This window comes from Oryzias melastigma, linkage group LG12 (genome assembly GCF_002922805.2).
Source record: "Oryzias melastigma strain HK-1 linkage group LG12, ASM292280v2, whole genome shotgun sequence".
NCBI lineage: Eukaryota > Metazoa > Chordata > Actinopteri > Beloniformes > Adrianichthyidae > Oryzias > Oryzias melastigma.
In genome coordinates, this window is record NC_050523.1 from 14708939 (window position 1) to 14727200 (window position 18262).

The 18262-nt window shown below is 36.8% G+C and overlaps 1 protein-coding gene across 4 annotated transcripts in view; it reads left to right on the forward strand.

Moving 5' to 3' along the window:
• Positions 1-249: 249 nt before the first annotated feature.
• Positions 250-18262, forward strand: part of LOC112162889 (rab GTPase-activating protein 1) — a 54658-nt gene continuing 36645 nt past the window's right edge. For 2 of the 4 annotated variants that reach the window (XR_002922179.2, XM_024298852.2), the window contains exons 1-8: positions 250-434; positions 6775-7010; positions 8341-8370; positions 9288-9546; positions 9739-9952; positions 10354-10528; positions 16205-16365; positions 17906-18016. Coding sequence is in view for 3 of the 4 variants with exons in the window: in XM_024298852.2 (XP_024154620.1) it covers positions 6858-7010; positions 8341-8370; positions 9288-9546; positions 9739-9952; positions 10354-10528; positions 16205-16365; positions 17906-18016 (1103 nt within the window). In the remaining variant the exon portion in view is untranslated. The remainder of the gene's footprint in view (positions 435-6774; positions 7011-8340; positions 8371-9287; positions 9547-9738; positions 9953-10353; positions 10529-16204; positions 16366-17905; positions 18017-18262) is intronic. The other 2 variants (XM_024298853.2, XM_024298855.2) reach the window with 2 other exon arrangements.

Genomic DNA, 18262 nt, shown 5'->3' on the forward strand with positions numbered 1-18262 from the left:
TTTTTTTAACTAAACAAATCTTAAAAATAAGTTTTAGAAGATTGCAGTAATGTTGTTAACTCCTTTTGAGGGTAAATTGTAATCATTTACAAATATTAATGGTATGTTTTATGCCCTTAAGACAATCTCAAATCAAATGCTTAATTTTCAAACGTAGACTCACTTTGTATATTCAAATTCATCTAAGCACTTTCTTAGGACAATAATCGTTTCTTTGGAGATAAAACACGCTTCGGGTCATTGAGGCCAACGCCTCAACCTCACTTGGCACGAGCGACGGGGGAGCTGACAGACGCATGCGCAGTGTGCGTGTCAGCGGGTTGGTTGGGCTTGTGTTTACAGCTCGGCTGGATGCTGTTGGCTGCTGATGTGCCTGGGAAAGTGCAATGTCGTGCCAAGCTCCACCGGAATAAAATATCAGTGTGGGAATAAAGGTGAGCAGCTAGCAACTGCACACACGGTCGTCTTTAAAGTTCAGAGCCACTTGTCGACCCGGCGTTGAGCTCAAAACGGCTGTGTTTTTTTGTTGGTTTTCCACGTTAGCATTATGCTAGCAGCAGGCGTTAGCCGTGCAGCCGTAATACAGGAATGGCCTTTAGCAGGGCTATGGCCAGCACAGGTGTGGCTGCACATTTATATCAGGAAGTTGTTGGAAACGCGCAAGCATAGCAGTGTACAAGAAGTCTGCAACGGTGTTGTAGTCGTTTAGCTAAATGTTCAATGCTAATTTGCACGCTATGGTCGCTCTTTAAATGGATGTCTGTTGATACCATCTTTGCTAATGTTGAGCAGAATTGCGATTAGCTAACTCGCTTTATGAGAGGAGAGCTCTGGTGGCTCACCGACATTGATTAAGTAGTAAATTGTTTTGCTTAGTGTTTTCTAAGGTTAGCTTTTAAAGGTCACGTGACTGTACAGACCCATTGAGGTTGTTTAGCTTAGCTCCATATCTTAAATCATCTCTAGTGCAACTTAAAAAAAACTTGTGGCTCCTTTAAATTAGAGTATAATAACCAGGTTTTATCCTATTTAATATATTTGAGAGACAAATAATTGTATTAAGGTTTATTGTAAAGTGTCACACAGTTGAAAGTATTGTTTTGAATTTGATTCTTATCACTTGAAGCTAACTTTAGCACTATCTGATGAGCTAAGATTGACTAAAATATTGTTATTGCAAGAAAAGCTTTGCAATTATTAGATAGAAATAAATACTTTACTTTTGTGATGCATGAAGTTAGATTTTTTTTGTATGTTTTGGGTCTTTAAATTTGAATCACTGAGTTTAATTGCTATTGCTAATGCGGGTGAATTTTGAAAAATAAATGTATTTTTCTGTGCTTTTATTTTGCAACAAAGCCACAAATATCATTGGTATTTATCACTGAAACATCAGGGTTGTGTGTGTGGAAGCACCAATACTTTATTTTACCCCTTTAGCCAATTTTAGCAAGTACTTTATCACGAATCAATAACTCAACCTTGACTTCCAGGTCTCTGTAGTATAGTATATGTAGCACATGCTTAAATTCCACTATTTTGGTTTGCCTCCTGTTATGCTCTGCAGCCTCAGGCTGCTGTGAACTTCAAAACACAAACGACTCACAATGGCTTAAGGTTTCTGACTGGAATTTTGCCATGCGTCCCACAGAAGGTGTCCTAAATCAAAACAAGTAAAACCAGCACCTATTTTGGTACAGGTCAATAAATTGGGACGGTACATTCCTTAAGGTAGCTTGAGTAAATGAAAAGTTGTTAAGATGGGGATGTTTCAATATAATGCTTTGAAGCACAAATACATTATTGACACTGTTAGTAAGCATTACTATTATTCGGACTGTTTTTTTTCATGCTAATAACCCACAGCATGATGTTATTTGCTGGTGTTGTTAAAAAGAAGCTCCAAAAATAGCCCCATTGTTTATGATGGTTAGTTACCGTTATGGTCTTAATGTCTGCACATGCCTGACATTTCTGTGATGAACTTAGTGTTCACCTAGCCTCGGTTTGACCGTTAGTGCAGGATAGTTGTTGAGCACAACCCTGCAGACATTTTTTCAGAAATGCAGAAGAGATGAAGGAGATAAAAATTGGGGCAGGTGAGTGCGAAACTAAATCTTTTGGTGCTTGTTGAACAGCTGGCTGCAAGTGCCGATACAGGAGCTCTGTGTTCTCTCATCAGCTGCTCAAAGTAAACCTGTTCTGGCAAACCAGCTGAGGCGATGATTTTGCCTGGGTCTAGTTTCACTGTCCTGCTTGTTCTCCAAATGTTCCTGTCCTACTTACTGCTGATTACCTGGATCAGGTACGCAGCAGTAGGGGTACAGTCAAGTCATGAAACAAACCTAAAGTAAAAGAAAAAAGTAGGTGTCACCCTTTTTAGTTTGTAAATCAAATTTATCTAAATGTTGTTCTGTCTATTGTGACTGTTTGCAGTCTGCTGCTGCACCGCTATTCTACAGATTTTTTTCAAACCTTTATCAATGATTCACCATTAATGCAGAGCCATTAATTGATGTAAGGAATTTAGGATCTATATATTTTTTTTGCCTTTTTTGTTATTCTGTTAACAGGAATGATACAGAATATAACATGTGACATCCTTTTTATTTTCTCATGGAAATTTTGAGAAAATGTACAAAAAAGAAAATCTAAATAACAACCTGTACCTAGACTTGAGATTTATTCACACACAACCATGAACAGGATCACGAGTTTACAGAAACCTGATGGAAGAAGTGAAAAATCAGGCAATTGTTGCTGTAAAGGCTGAGTTTGTTGTAGTAGCTGAAGTCTGGGTGGCTTGAAGTTGGAGATGAAAGTTCAGAGAGAAATCTGTTAATGTCAAGCCTCTGCAGCTTTATTATCATGCAAGGATCAGTAAGAAAAATCACTTGAAAGAAAAAGAAACTCTGTTAAAACAATTTATTATTGCAAAATATTTGTACAAATTGCTTTGCATTACATTAATCAGTACCTGCTTTGAAATATTCCTACATTTCCTTTAAGAAAATCATTTGAATCCTTATTATTTCACAAGTATAAAAGAAAACCTCCTCTAAATTCTGTGTTTTAGTTAAACACAATGTAGCTATGTACATTATAAACTTTTTAGAGCAGATTAACACTTTTGAATCTATATTTTCTATAGTTGACAGATTTTGATGTGTCCGTTCTCTTGTGCATCATATTCACACGAAGCTGCGTCTTAGAGTTAATACATTTTCTAATATTTTCATACTTAGACGTTCTGATTTTTTAGCTATATTGGTTTAGATAATGATGAATTATGTTTCACAGCGTTTTCAACAATTTTGTTGAAAGCCTTGACTAAATATAACTTCAAAAATTAGTCTCTGTGCATGTTTAAAATAAAAATTGTTTATTTGTTAAAGCATTTTAAACATCTGTGTGATAGGTTTCTGTCAATCAGATTGTCACTGGTTCAAATCCCGGGTTAGACATCTGTCGTGTCATTGGGTAAAACACTGTCTAACTTTGTGCTCAGCTACAAATTTAATCTGTAAATTTGTTTGCATAAAAATGTAATGACAAATGTAGTTGAAACTATTATTTAGGGTATTTTTTTAATATTTAAAAAATTTAGTTGATGAATATACTTAGTATAAAGGTCTTGTGTTCCTGAACTTTCTGGAATTTGGTTGTTCTTATTTTTAAATGCTGTAAAGCTTTAAAAAGGACAAACACAAATGGTGTGGCTTTGCAGCAGCAGGCAGATATCTACTGCTGAGTCGAGGAGGGAAAGCAGCCTGACAAAGCATCTATTATGAGTCCGTTTGAGCAGCATCTAGTCACAGAGTGTTCGATTTCTGCCTGCATACAGATCTGCGGCTGTGCGTGAAGTGTCCACCATGCAGGTGTGGGGTGATCCAGCCGTGCAACTGTAGTTTTTGTTTCTCTTTCAGCGGGTGCAGTATGTGTGTGGCATCTCAACTCCACAGATAATGGGGTTTGCAGTCTTTGCTGGTTACTTGAGACATAAATGGATCAGTGGAGCAGAGCTGCTGTTTTCATCAGCTTGAAAGGAAGTCTCACCACTCTGCTTTCCTCAAGCAAAATGATGACTTTAGTTTCAAAGCGCTCGTGTCCACCCTAAAGTCCATTCAGATGGACAGTCCTCTTTCAATAATTTACCATTATTTTGAAGATTGTCATTTGTATTGGTCACAAAGAAGCTATTTTGGGTTATTGGCTTCATTTAATCTTAAATACTCAGTCTCATAAAAAAATGTACTTTTCATGTTTTTGACATGTTCTTGTAACATTTTTCTGATGATGGAGGGTGTAAATTAAGCTTAAAAATTACATTTACACAGGGCGAGCCACAAGTTCCCGGCTTTCTTTTGTTTTGATACATCCACTTGTAAAATAAATCCATGTACGTCTTGGTTTTTCTTGTCCGAGCTGGTATCTGGCTCAAAACTGTACGGCTGGATAGCTTCAATATTGCTCACCATTTTTTATTTTTGTTGCACCGGTAATGTTAGGTTAGGGTTGTTGGGGTCTGTAAGCTAGCGAGAGAGAATGTAAATAAATGGATGACGGGAGATGGGGGATAAACTATGTTCTAGAAAATGACAGTTTTTTTTTATTTCGACTATAGAAAAAATACATAATCAAAAGACCTCTGGGAACACTTTTCAAATAAATCAAAGATGAATGAAGTGGGACCTTAACTGCAAGCTTGCAAACAAGCTCGTGTCTCTCATACATCTCACTGCACCTTCAAAATCATTGCATTCTAATGGATAAAAATCAGTAATATTGTCTGGGTGACTAGTGCAGAGCTTTAGGAGTAAAGCAGACTCTTTTGTGTTTCTATGTATAAAAAAACCTACTTGTCAAGGACAAACATTTATTCTGCCATTCCAGCCTTAGTGGGTTCCAAACAAATGACACAAGACTGTAATATTTTGGCGTTCATTGTTCTTATTTTCGTTTGTTCCCGAGTAGATATGACACCACAGCTGGTACGTTTTCTGGTAAACGGTAAACCATCATTTTTGTATTTTAGTTACAGTTGTAAAAACTATTGCGAAAATCCATAATGAGTTCAGTACTTTTGATGACTACCGTATATATGTTTGTTTTCCCTGTTTAGTTTGGAAAATGGTAATAAAACAAATCCCGATACGGACAAATTAAGGTCAACCTTGAAGCTTAATAGGAACCACCATGGCAGTGTTATTTGACTTGGCAGCATGTACTGTCCTGACTTTTTCCTGTTTTCATTGTTTGGCCTGTTTTGAATAGAAATAGGTGTAAGAGACGAATCAGGAAGGAACAGCAGATTAAAAGACTGGTGCAGGGCAGGAAGCAGGCAGACATAAGTTTGGTCTATTTTTTCTTTTTCTAAATGTCTGCCAAAATGTTCTGTTGAGCTTTTGTTTTTCACCATTTTTATTAAACTATCAGGCTCAGCTGGGTATGGTGGTTCTGAAGTGCAAATCACATCAACAAATCACTCAGTGCAAAAACTTATTAACGTCTTAGGACCTGAGCTAATATTTGAGCTAACCCTCCTCAACACACATAGTCACAGGGCCTGTTAAGTAGAATAGCAACTGTGGTAATACAACCCAAAATGTGATGTCCACGCATGTAGACGCCAAGTCTTAATAGGTTAAAAATCGCAATGACTATCGTAAAGCAGCATTACAGATTAGAAACAGAATTCCAGAAACCAACATGTAATTCCCTCAAAAATAAAAAACAAAGCAAAATTAGGACAGAAAACTAAAGTGATTTCCAGACATCAAAATGAAATGTTAAAAAAAAGAAACAAATAGGAAATTGGAAAAGGAAGGCATTGTGGGACATTGCTGATTGGATGACATTGCTTGTTCACCTTTTCAATCATTTGATTTATTTGACGTGGCGATATCTTCTGACAGAAGACATTTCTTTACGCTTCTAGTCACGGCCGCTGCAAAAGTTTGGTGATTGCTCAACTCTTTCCCACAGTTCAGGGAAAACATGCTTCTGCTTTTTCTCTTCTTCAGAACTCAACTGTCATCATTCAGTCAGGGATTTACCACAATACCTACCGTTTCTGCTTTCTCATTTTGCTTCATTTTTTTATCGTCTCATTTTTATTTTGTTTCTTTATTTTGAAATTAGGTTCTGGTTTCTGGAATTTTGTTCTAAAATCTCTTTTCTTTTTTGTTTACTATTTTTTCTTTTTATTTATTGTTGGGATCTATAATAATCTTCTGTGCTGAGGGATTTCTTGTTGTGATTTGGACTTCAGGGCCACCATACTTGGGCCTCTAGTGAAAATAAACTCAAAGTATTTTTATATGGGAAGACATTGGCGTTCAGTCTTTAACTTGTTTGTTTGTTATATTTTGACCCACATATTAAGTTGTTTTGAGTTTAATTAGATGTCTGCTTCAAAAGTTTTGGGTCATTTTCTCACTTGAATTTGAATTATTGATGTTTTTAGATTCCACTCCGATATTTTGCAATTTCACATGACTTCTTCAAATTGGCTGAAGACAAGTTACAATTCCTCGAGGTTTATTTGCTTCTCCACTTTATCACTTCCACTCGTATCGAGCTTTATTTCTTTGCTGTTTCATTCACACCTTCTTTTCTTTTGCTGCTGCTTTACAGATTCTGCAAAATCCAAGATTCCGTGTAAATACAACTTTTAAGGAGGAGCTGAGATAAAACTGCTTTATATATAGGATGCTTTTCATGGATTTCATCACTTCATAACTGTTTTTTTTTACGTATTCTTTCTTTTTCTAGGGGATTTTGCTCATCATCTCCCACCGCTTCCTCCTCCCGTCTTCCATTCATGAGCAGCGTAGCTGAGTTTTACAGCGACAGCCATGGATGACAAGGGCTCAGTGGGGAAGATTAGCGTGTCTTCAGACTCAGTGTCCACTCTCAACAGTGAGGACTTTGTCCTTGTGTCCCGGCTGGGGGATGAGACACCCTCTTCTACTAATAATGGTAGTGATGATGAGAAGACAGGACTGAAGGTAAGGATCCTTTACGCAGGTATAGAGCCAAATAAACAAACGGCAACAATAGAAACGCTATCGGCCAGCTGACATTTAAATCTATAGCAACCATATGGGCTTTAATCCTTCTACGGATTCTAACTGAGCAAATACTCTGGACTGATTATGCTCACAATATGGCCTCTGATCACACAAGAACAATTGTAGCAGCTAAGAAGCCACTGGGCTCAAAATGTTAATATTTCCTCTAAGGGTAACAGCATCATATGAGCACTCTTTATATGAAAAAGTTGCTTCAGTGAACAAAGACATGATTTACCAGGCTATTCTGATTAACATTTATTTTTTTGACAGTGTAAGATCAGTGTTGACTGTCTAGATTCTACTAAAATGTCCATTTCTTACTTGTTAAAACTTTGTTTTGCTATTAAATAACATTTGCTTTGCTCACACTTTTAACCATAAACCTAATTTTCTTGTTTTTTTTTCCTTTTTCATCGTCATTTTGCCTCTTTTCCATCAGATCTGTGTAGATATACTTGTGTTTTTGTGTCTTTTTAGTTGATGAATGGATTTCCAGGCTGCCTGAGATTATGGTTGCTATGGAAACTCTCAAGGATTCTGTTACTTTTTCTGCTGAAATAATTTAAAAAAACAGCATCCACAAATTTAAAAAAATTAAGGGACTTTCATTTAGGTGGAGTACATGCATGGGAACTATAGTACGTACGGCATGGAGGTTGCACTGTAGTTACTAATGGAAATCCTCATTGATTTAGGAATTTAGTTGTTTTAGGGTAATGCAGTTCTTTGCATACGCCATAATAAGTTCAGGTTTTGCTTGATACTTTCTATCTTTACTTATTGTAAATATCTTAATTAGTATAGTGCTATTTTTGTGATATTTCTGGGTGTTTTGTTGATAAAAATTAAGATTTATTAGTAGTACCACAAGATGGCGCCATTGTTGCATGGATGTTCCAAGCTCTTGACTGCAGGGTGTCCTCTTTACATTATTTTGTGGCTCAGAGAGAAACTACTCTCCATTTTGTGTCCCAGAATCTCTTATGGAATCAGAGGAGGGTTTTGCTTTTAGTGAGATTGAGGTCGCTAACTTAGTCCGTCCACTCTCAGATGGATGAGAATCAACACACACCTCATCTGTGTTCTCTGTGTCGCACAAAACAGTTGTGTGTTCACTCCATCCACCAACTTTTGGTCATGTCGACATCATGTTTTTAGTTTTTTTTTGTTTTTTCGGCGACACTTTCGTACACATTTCCCACCCAGTCAGCCCATCCAGTTAGAAGAGAAGTCAGCATGTCTTAACTTGTTGTTTGTTATGCAGGTGATTTCTGAGGAAGGGGTCAGCTTTAAGGTTAGTCTCCTCTCTTGCTGTCTTTCCTCCTCTGCCCTTCTCTCTGATGTCTCCTTGTCCTTGTTCATATTCTTGCTCTTTCTCCCAGTGATGTGATTCTTTGATGAGTCTGTCTGTGATTATGTGTGCTTTCCCCAATCGTTTTTGACTGATAGCCTCAGCGCTGGGCTGCTTTGATTTTTAATGATGAAAGAAACGAACATTATTACAAGTAGTGTAGAATATCATTAGTTTTCCCCGAGAGCTGTAAAGTCATATTACATTGGTGGATGTATGAAGTTTATAAGATACTTCGGTCCAGCTTTCTTAGATGGTAAGCTACAGTAGTGTCAATACCGCTTTTTTAATTTGTTGCTCTTATTCGATCAATTTGTCATCTATAAAAATCTTTACAGAAGATTGTATGTTGGAAGAAATTAGCCTTAAAATTCATGTTTTTATTATTGTTCTTCACAAAGAAACAAAGCTGGGAAATTCTTCTGACTTTTATTTTCCTTATTTTTTTAAGTTTGCGCACATATATCCTGGAATACTGTTATTTGAATTTTTTGTTACACCCTTATATGCTTCCTGATTAGTTGAGGCAGATTTCTACTAATTTCTAACATTCAATGTTTTATAATCTCTGAAAATCCACAACAGTTGTGGAGTTTTGAGTCTTTTACACTGCATTAAAAGCATGGCAAATTAGCACTTCACCAAAGTCTAACTCAATTTATTACAAAATATTTTATTCATGCCTGAAAGGAAATGTATTTTATAATTTCAATAAAGTTAAATCATTTTGATGCTTTATTGTGAGATTTATGGTTTTTTTTTAATCTCCTTGTGCTTTCTTTCTTTTTAAATATTTCTTCGCTTCCACATCTTCTGAAACTGCATTGTTGTTGTTGTGTTTACCTGTTTGTGCGTTCCAGATTGTGGGGAATGGGAGTGAGCAGCAGCTTCAACGGGAGTTAGAGGACGTCCTCATGGACCCGTCGGTGCAGGACGCCGGGCTGGGATCAGAGCGGAGATTAGAGAGTGTTTGCAGCGACGATTCCAGCCCTCACCTTAATCGACCGTCGCCCGTACCGCCAGGCCTGGACCCTCTGAGTTCACCGCCCCCCAAGCTGGAGATGGTGCTTCCTGTTCAGACGCCCCAGGAGAGCGAGCTGAACGAGAGGTCTTACAGAGGCGCGTCAGCGAAAAGACTCACAGTTTTCTCATTTTATTCATCTTTGAAAGTTATTCGTTTTAAAAGTTCAATTCTGATCTATTATTTAGAAAATATTTCTCAGGCCGAGCATTTTACAATCAGTTTTATGACAAGAATTCTGGATTGATCATAAATTGTAAAAAAGTTTTCCTCTTCTCTCCTTTCTGCAGCAGATGAATCCTCATCGGAGGGCAGTCCTTGCAGCCCCATTCCAGACGAGGACAGCGTTGTGTTCAGCCAGCTCACATATCTAGGATGTGCCTCGGTCAACGCCCCCCGCAGCGAGGTGGAGGCCCTGCGGATGATGAGCATTCTTAGGGGGCAGTGCCAGCTCCCTCTGGATGTTACCCTGTCTGTGCCAGGCGTGTCTGAAGGCACCGTCAGGTAAAAAGAACAGTTTGTGCGTTTGTTGCTAATCTGTCTATATTACTCTTATAATGCACAGAAAAGAAGTGGCATATTTTTTGGACTATAAGTCGCACCAGCCAAAAAAAAGCATAATAAAGAACATTCACATTCCTACAGTGCCCCCTAGTGGTTGTTAGTGAGAAACAACCCCCAAAGGGCGACCAGTTGTTAGTGGAAAAATAACAAATTAACCTATTTATGTTTAAAAAACTTCACATACAAGAGAGTCGCTCCTGAGTATAGGTTGAACCCCTGGCTAAACGATGCAAAAAAAAAAAAAAAAAAAAAAAAAAATTAACGTAACTTATACTCCAAAAATTTCAGTAAATGGTTAAAAGTGAAGTACTTGGCACCAATTTTATTTTTTATATCCCCAGGTTGTTGGATCCCCACAACAACACAGAGATTGCCAACTATCCCATCTACAAGATTCTGTTCTGTGTGCGAGGCCATGACGGCACGCCGGAGAGCGACTGCTTCGCCTTCACTGAGAGTCACTACAACGCTGAGATATTCAGGATCCACGTGTTCCGCTGCCAAATACGAGAGGCGGTGAGCATTTCATTATGAAGTTATTTCTGCCAGGCTCAGGATTAAAGTAGGTCCTGCACTGTTTTCATCCACCCGTTATACAAAACCTGAATTTGAAGTTGATCTAGTTTGGAGGTTTAGTTATATAACTTTTTCTAAACACATGTTTTTTTTTTCTGTCCTTTCATGTGTCCAATCTGGTGTTGCTTTTGGGGCATTTCTAATCATAAGGTTGTTTTTTTTCATTGTAGCTGGATACTGTTACTCCAGGCATGAAAGTACCAAACACAACATCTGAGAAAAAGAAAAAAAAAACTTTTCCTGTTGAATGTTGCCAAGACATCTGGTTTTATTTGTTTTTCTGTGCCTGTTTCTGTTAGTGACCACTTAAGCGTTTTGTTGCAACCACATGTAGCATTAACTCCAGTTATCAGTCTAGTTTATTAGCTTACAATTAGGAACATAAGTAATACATTTACAAAAAAAAGTAGATTGTTTTTGCATTTTATGGAGACTCAGCTTTTGACAGATAACCAGGTATGAACCTCTGGGAATGATTTCCTTCATTTGCAAACTGCAGTGGATTTCACACGTAATCCCAAAAGTCAACTTCTGTCCAGAGAGATCTTGTTCTCGTCACGAGGTTCAGTAGACGCATAAATGCAGACGGGGGGAGGATTCACTCAAGAAACTGTGTTGAAGTGCTGCTGCTGTGTTCACTGACCTGTTTCATCCCTCATGGAAGCACTCGGTGTAACTAAAAACATTTGGACAGATGCTGCTCTATGAGTCCCACATTAGGTTTTTTTTCCAGACTCCCAGACAGACACTCATCGAGCATTTGTGCACTAAAATCCAGACATTTGAACACACTAAAACTCATCACAAAGCAACAATTCATCTTTATTTATTTATTTATTTTTAGCAAAGGCATCTACAGTTTTTTTTTTTCCATTGTTTTCCCCTCCTTAAGTGTCCCGCTGGCAGCCACAGTTGTCTCCTTTCTAATCCCCCAGCAACAAACTCATCTATGCCGCTGTCTCATGCTTTTTTTGGTTTCTCATTTGCACTACTCCTGTTGTGAGTCAGTCCATTGGCTGCTCCGTCCCTCGGGATTTTCATATGACTCTCATCAGCCTCAGCTTCACAGGACACAACTTGTAACACCTCTTATATCAGCACATTTATTCTCCTCACTGTTTACCTTGTTCCATGTTTGATTCATTTATTTTTATCTGATGTGCAGCATTTGTCATGTGCGTGTAATGTGTGCAGTGCCATAAAAATTCATGCTGACGTGCTCAATGTCTGCTAAAAAGCAAAGCAAAACGTGACATCTGCACTCCTGATATTGATGCTTCGTCTTCATCGACTCCAAGCTCCCTCATCTCATTTACAGGATTTCAAAAGCAGCATAAAGCGGTTCCTTCTCTTTACTCCTTTTTTTTTTGCTCTGTTACACCTCTTTTTCAGCTTACTGCAGATTTAATGCCTTTCGTCATCACTTGATCTTTTAAAAAGGCAACAAGCTGCTTCCTCATGCTCTCAAGAGGTCTGTTGCTATAGTGACATGTGATAACAAATGCCAAAAAGGCAGTACAAAGTTGCTCTTGATTAAAAGCAGTCTGAAAAATATCCGTATAAAGAAAACTTAGATCTAAAAAGCACAATGTATGTACACAAAAAATATGCATTGCCTTTTGCAGCAAACTGCTTCTTCAGTGGTTCTGTTCTAGACTTACGTCCCTTCAGGTGTTAAAAATTAGGAAGACTTTAGTTCTGCAGTTTGTTATAGAGTGGAGGAAATAAGTATTTAATCTCTTGATTATTTTTTAGTTTGCCCTCCTAAAAAGAAATTGACTGTACTAAGAAAATCAAGAAAATGACTTCAATGAGTTTTTATAAATGTATTTAGTTTAAATTTCATTGAGGGACATAAGCATTTGATCCCTCTGTAAACCAAGGAGATGTGGTTCACACAGATCAGTTACACCTAAGTAGATATATTATATCTGAAAGTAAGTCTTTTGAAAACACAAACTGTTTCTCCTCCTAACAAAAGTCATTCTAATGGTAGGGGGCGGGGCTAGTGATGACAATTCCAGCTTTTCTTAGAAAACCAGCTTATCCCACTATAAAGAACCATCTATTTCAGCTTCCAAGCAGCTCTTCATGTTCTTTTGTTGCTTAAATTCCTTGATTTTCATAAAAAAATATAAAATTTTATTTAAATTTAAAAAGTTATTTTTTATTTATAAATGTTGATTATATGGCGATGCTTTTACTTATTAACTTCAGATAAAATGTAATATGAATAATTATGTTTTTTTTCTAATTTACATCTCAGCTTTTGACTTGATATATTTCCTCTTTTTTTTATTTAAAGTGAAAAAACATATAGCTGTACTGTGTCTGACTCCCTTGTGCATGCGCGCTCTCCCTGTGCACCTGCAGGTGTCACAAACTTTGGCCCCTCCCCTTTTTTTGCTCAGCGCAAACCATTAATGGCGCAAACCTTTGTCTTTACATCTTTTACAGGCAAGGCGTAAACTCGTATTGACAGATTATGTGCAGCTAAGTGTGAAAAATAGAGGAAGAAAGTGTAAAAGAATAAATATATAACGACTCCTCAGGAAGGAGTCGGGAGCTGCTCTCCTCCGGGAGTCCGACTCTCTAGTTGAGAAGTCTTCTCGCAGCATCTCAGCCTCTCATTGGTTTTTGAATTCAAGCACTATGATTACAACATTCAGGGCACGAAATTTGAACTTTAATTCGTTGCGTTCCTCCGTTACTGACAAAAGTAATTAAATTACAGTAATTCGTTACTTTGCAATCCGTTACCCCCAACACTGACCATCACCAAGAAGCTGGGAGTTAAGGTGATGACCATTGTCGCAGTAGTGCCAAAATACAAGAACATGACCATCAATCCACCTTAAGGACTGGGGCTTCAAACAAGATCTCACTTGGGGGTTTCCATGATAATGAAAGGAGTGAGAAACTGGCCTAAAACAACACAGCAGGAGTTGGTTGATGATTTCAAAGCATCTTGGACCACAGTCGCTAAGAAAACTATTGGTAATACTCTACGCTGCGTAAAGTACCCCTGCTTAAGAAGACACATGAGTAGACCCACCTAAAGTTTGCAGATGAACACCGTGGAGAAGGTGCTGTGGTCAAAAGTCTGCATAAGTACAGTAAAACAACTGGTTTCGCACATTTGATGTCACTGACATTAAAAATAAAGTGAAACTATTGATTGTTTAATTCAGAAAATCTCTTCAGGATGAGTCAAGTGTTCCTTTCTTTGACCTGACACTGTGTTGTCAACCAGAGATCCTCTCCTGGTACTGCAGTGCATAACACAGGAGTTTGGGCCAGTTTATCTCATGAAATTGGTTTCTTACAAATTAAATTACAAATAGAGGTACACATTTAAGCACCAAAGAAAACATTGTACTTTTGTCCGCATGACTGGAATTAAAAAGATATCAGAGAATCAAAAAGAGATTTGAATTGAGTCAAATGTCAGTTTCCTGGAAGCACTCTTTCATGTATAAAAAAAAAAAAAAACGTTTGGGAAAATTCCTCACTGGACATTTTAAAACTCCACAGGGGTGGGGGAGCAGTCTGACTTCTCTCTTCCCAGCTCATATTTCTTCCCTCGTGTTTGCTGTAAAAAAAACTTACAAACCCTTCACCATCCCTTTCTACTGTACAAAGAAAATAACGAGTTCTTTGTGTTGAATGCAGCTTTATTTTCTGGCCTTGAGAGAAGAAAAGGAGTTTTATTTATTGATAGCAGCAGTTTAAAGCTCTGCGCTATCCCAGAACCGACAGGTTTTTTCCGCCTTAGTTGAGTCTTATGTTTTATTAATCGAACAAAGGGCGCAAAAAGATTCTTAAAGTATATTTATGCATTGTTTGATTTCTTTTTTGTGGGGTTTTCCATTATACGTTTTTAGTCTTTCTGACATAGTTCTAACATTTTTTTCTTCCTGAGATATTTTTAAAAATATTTTGCAGAAATTACTCCACATACTGATAAAACTCAATTATATTTTGTTAAATAATTACAGCTAGTATACAATTCAAGACTTAATCTTATCACTTTAGATTAGTTATGATCTGGAATTGATTTAATATTATGCTGTTTTTAAACTTTATGTATGCTATTTTTATTTGTAAACAAACACATTTTAAACAACACATTTTGTAACTTTGCAAACGCACACAGAAGGGGAGAGTGTATCCTGTTTGTGTTTACTTTGCAACTGCATACACACATACACACACCCTCACACTTTGTCACACAAACAAAAAAATCACATTCTTTCCTATGGAAGCATTTTTCTTTACAAAATGTCTTCTTTATTACTGTAAACATCATAGACCTGCATTAAATTACCTAAATGAATAAGTCGATTTTTTTCTAAACAAGCTTAGGTTTGAGAACTGCACCAAAAACATTTGAAACTGAGCAAAGTTTAAAGGAAAACCTAAGAAAATCTGCTTGCACTATGGGAAACATTTCTTCAATACTTCTTTCAAACATAACAAGAAACTGTTCCTCCTTGGTGGAAGGAATTCAGAATTTAGCTTTGTGCTGTTTGCCATAATTAGGCTTCACAATGCCTTCTGTTGCACATTTGCTGCAACAGATGTACAAAGATCTGTTCATGGAGCTGGAAATTAATGTTAACGACTTAATGACTGTTTTGTTTGTTGTTTTTCCTCTGTAGCTCCCAATAACCGCAGTAACAGAAACTGCAACACTTTTTAAATGACTTCTCAGCTTCAAAAAAGGTTACGTAGCTCGTGTGAAAAACAGTTTAATGGAGGACTGGGGTTCACCTCCTGAGAGTTTTACTAAAAACAGAACTTGACTGAGTGTGGATTTGATTAGTGTTTGGGCTCATAATGTTTCTCTGTTGTGCTTAAGACCGAGCGTGCAAGATAAAGGGACATTAGAAACAGACTGACCTAAAAATCACACACCAGGAAACATTTAGTAGCCACTTCACGAATGAGACTCTCAAAACTTCTAAAAATGTTAGATAAATTAGATTTTCTGTAGAAATTCATTTGATCAAATTATTGCTGAACATTGTTGCTAAACTGTTAACTGAAAAAAGCTACAAACTCTCAAATGAAAAACTGCAGGGAAGAAAGAAACTGATTATCAGGTAATTTTGTTAAATGGTTAAGTGCCAAATTAGCTGATAAAACAGAAAGAATGCTAACATTAGCTCAACAATAACAATAAAAAGTAAGATTGCCAGAGTGAGTAATAAACTATAATATGTCACTAAAACAAAAAAAATACTTACTGAAGTTCAGATGAACATTGCTTTTACAACTTAATTTTATGTATCTAAAGCAAAAAGTCTTTAGATGAAATTGATTAGACTTGTGTTCAAAGCTGTCTTTCCATTCAAAACAATTATTTGTGGATTCGGCATATTTGCAGATCCCCAAGTCCTGCGAATAATCACAACAAAAAACCCCAAATTTACTACATTTTAAGGAAATAACTAATTATCAAAATTCAAAGTTCTGCTTTTAAATCTTAAACTGTACATGAGCACGATGGTAAAATAATTAAATTAACTAATAAATGTAAAATAAGTTGTGTTGAAGTCAATGGGGTGTATGCTGTATGGGTAACCACCATGTATTGTATGTTATTTTCCCCAGGTGAGTAGGATACTGTACAGTTTTGCCACAGCCTTTCGGCGCTCGGCGAAGAAGTCCCTTCTCTCATCGCAGCAAGCTCCTCCCCTCACTCCTGACAGTGACCTGTTCACCTTTACGGTCAGTCTGGAGATTAAAGAGGATGATGGCAAGGGCACCTTCAGGTAAATCAAATTCAAGATTTTTTTTTTTTTGTTGGGAGTGGGAAAATCTAAGAAGTGTCTCCTCCATACTAACTTGTTGGTTGTTTTTAAAGCAATTTATATATATATATATATATATATATATATATAACATGTTTAGTCCATAGAAAAGAGCCTTAGGTCCTCACAGATTGTGCCTTTACATGCCAGTCCTTAGGGATAATATATCAAAGAGAAACATGTACGTGCTTGATTTTTTTTTTTTGACATGAATCCCAGGAACAGTTCTGGATTTTGTGTGAAATCTAATCTATTTCTAACCATTCCCAGATGTTACTACATTGTGTAAAACTACAGTGAAGGAATAACTTTTTATTGTTTGGCTATAAGTTACTAGGGAACCAAAATCACCTCAGATGCAAGCATTTGTTACATAAGACTACATAATGTTCCCTAACATCAGAATCATTGATCCAAATTGCTTAATAACCTCCACTATATGTTCCATGATCCAGAGTATTACAGCCAGTAAGTTTGAGGAGGAATAAGGAGTTACTGTGGAGGAGACTCGTGTTCATTGGTGGGGCAGATAAGAAAGCACAACATGAAGTTCCTGTGTTTGCTTTATTCAACACATCTTCCTTGACCTCTTTATTTTGTTTTGCCATCGTACTGAGTGGTTTCCGTGACTCCTTCAGCTCCTAAGAAAAACAAAACGCAAAGATAAACCTGCTTATTTTTAGCCGGCTCATACTTCCTCCTCATTAGCTTTTGCCTAATTATTTTGGGCATTCTGAGTTCCTAACAAGCAGTCTTTGCATTCTACTTCACATTGTCTGATTTAGTTCAACAGAAATTCTCAGTAGAACTCTGACACCAGAGAGTTCATTGCATTAATGCTGAAAACAAACCGTTTTATAGGAGACAAAATCCACAGATTAGTAGGGATTTTCTGGGGTATTTTTGAAGTATTGAATTTTGGATATAGCTATTAAAATATGGTTTGTTTATTTTTTACAGCTAAAAATTATTTGATTGAACATTGGTTTAAGAAATTAATTATTTTAGTTTTCTAAGCCCATATTTTATTGGGAATTAAAAAAAGCTTTATTTCTTTTTTCCCTGTACTCTTGCGAAATGCCTTTCTTTTTGTTTGTTTTAAACCCTGAAAGAATTGACTTTACTGTGGTAAAAAAATTAGTACACGTTTTCCAATAAATATTTAACCAGAACTAATTTAAAATGGATCTTCAAGTTTCATATAAGGCGCCTTAATTGTTTGTTGAAAAAAATGTCTTCTTTGCCTTTGGCTTCTCTTTTTGTCTTTTGTTCTTCCTGATGTTGTCATTTCTAAGCATATACTATATAAGCATTTTATATTGTTTTAGTCAACATTTTTTACAATATGTGTTTCCAAAAAGCTCTTTAAAAAAATCTGGAGCTGATAATATGTTTGATAATAATTGTATATAATAACCCAAACCTGATACTTGTTTCTATCTGGTTACATTTTGTGATAACTAATAGTAACTTTTTATCTGTGTGACTTGTTTCAATTCAGTGCTGTAGCAAAAGACAAGGACAAACAGAGCTTCAAGCTGCGCGCAGGAATGGACAAGAAAATTGTCATTTATGTTCAGCAGACCTCCAACAAGGAGCTGGCTATCGAGAGGTAAAATGATGCACAACAGGCCATACAAATTTGAGTTCTTCTGAGACACCTTGCCTATATGTGCAATGTAATACACATACTTGAATTCTCAATTTGATGTGTTTTTGCTAACAGGGTTGTGGAGGAGTTTTTATTTAATTTTTTTGTTTTGGCACAGCCCTAAAATTTAAACGGCCCATTTCATGCTATTCTTAAGTCTTTCAGAGTAAACTATATCCATACATATGATAGTATATTAACTTTGGC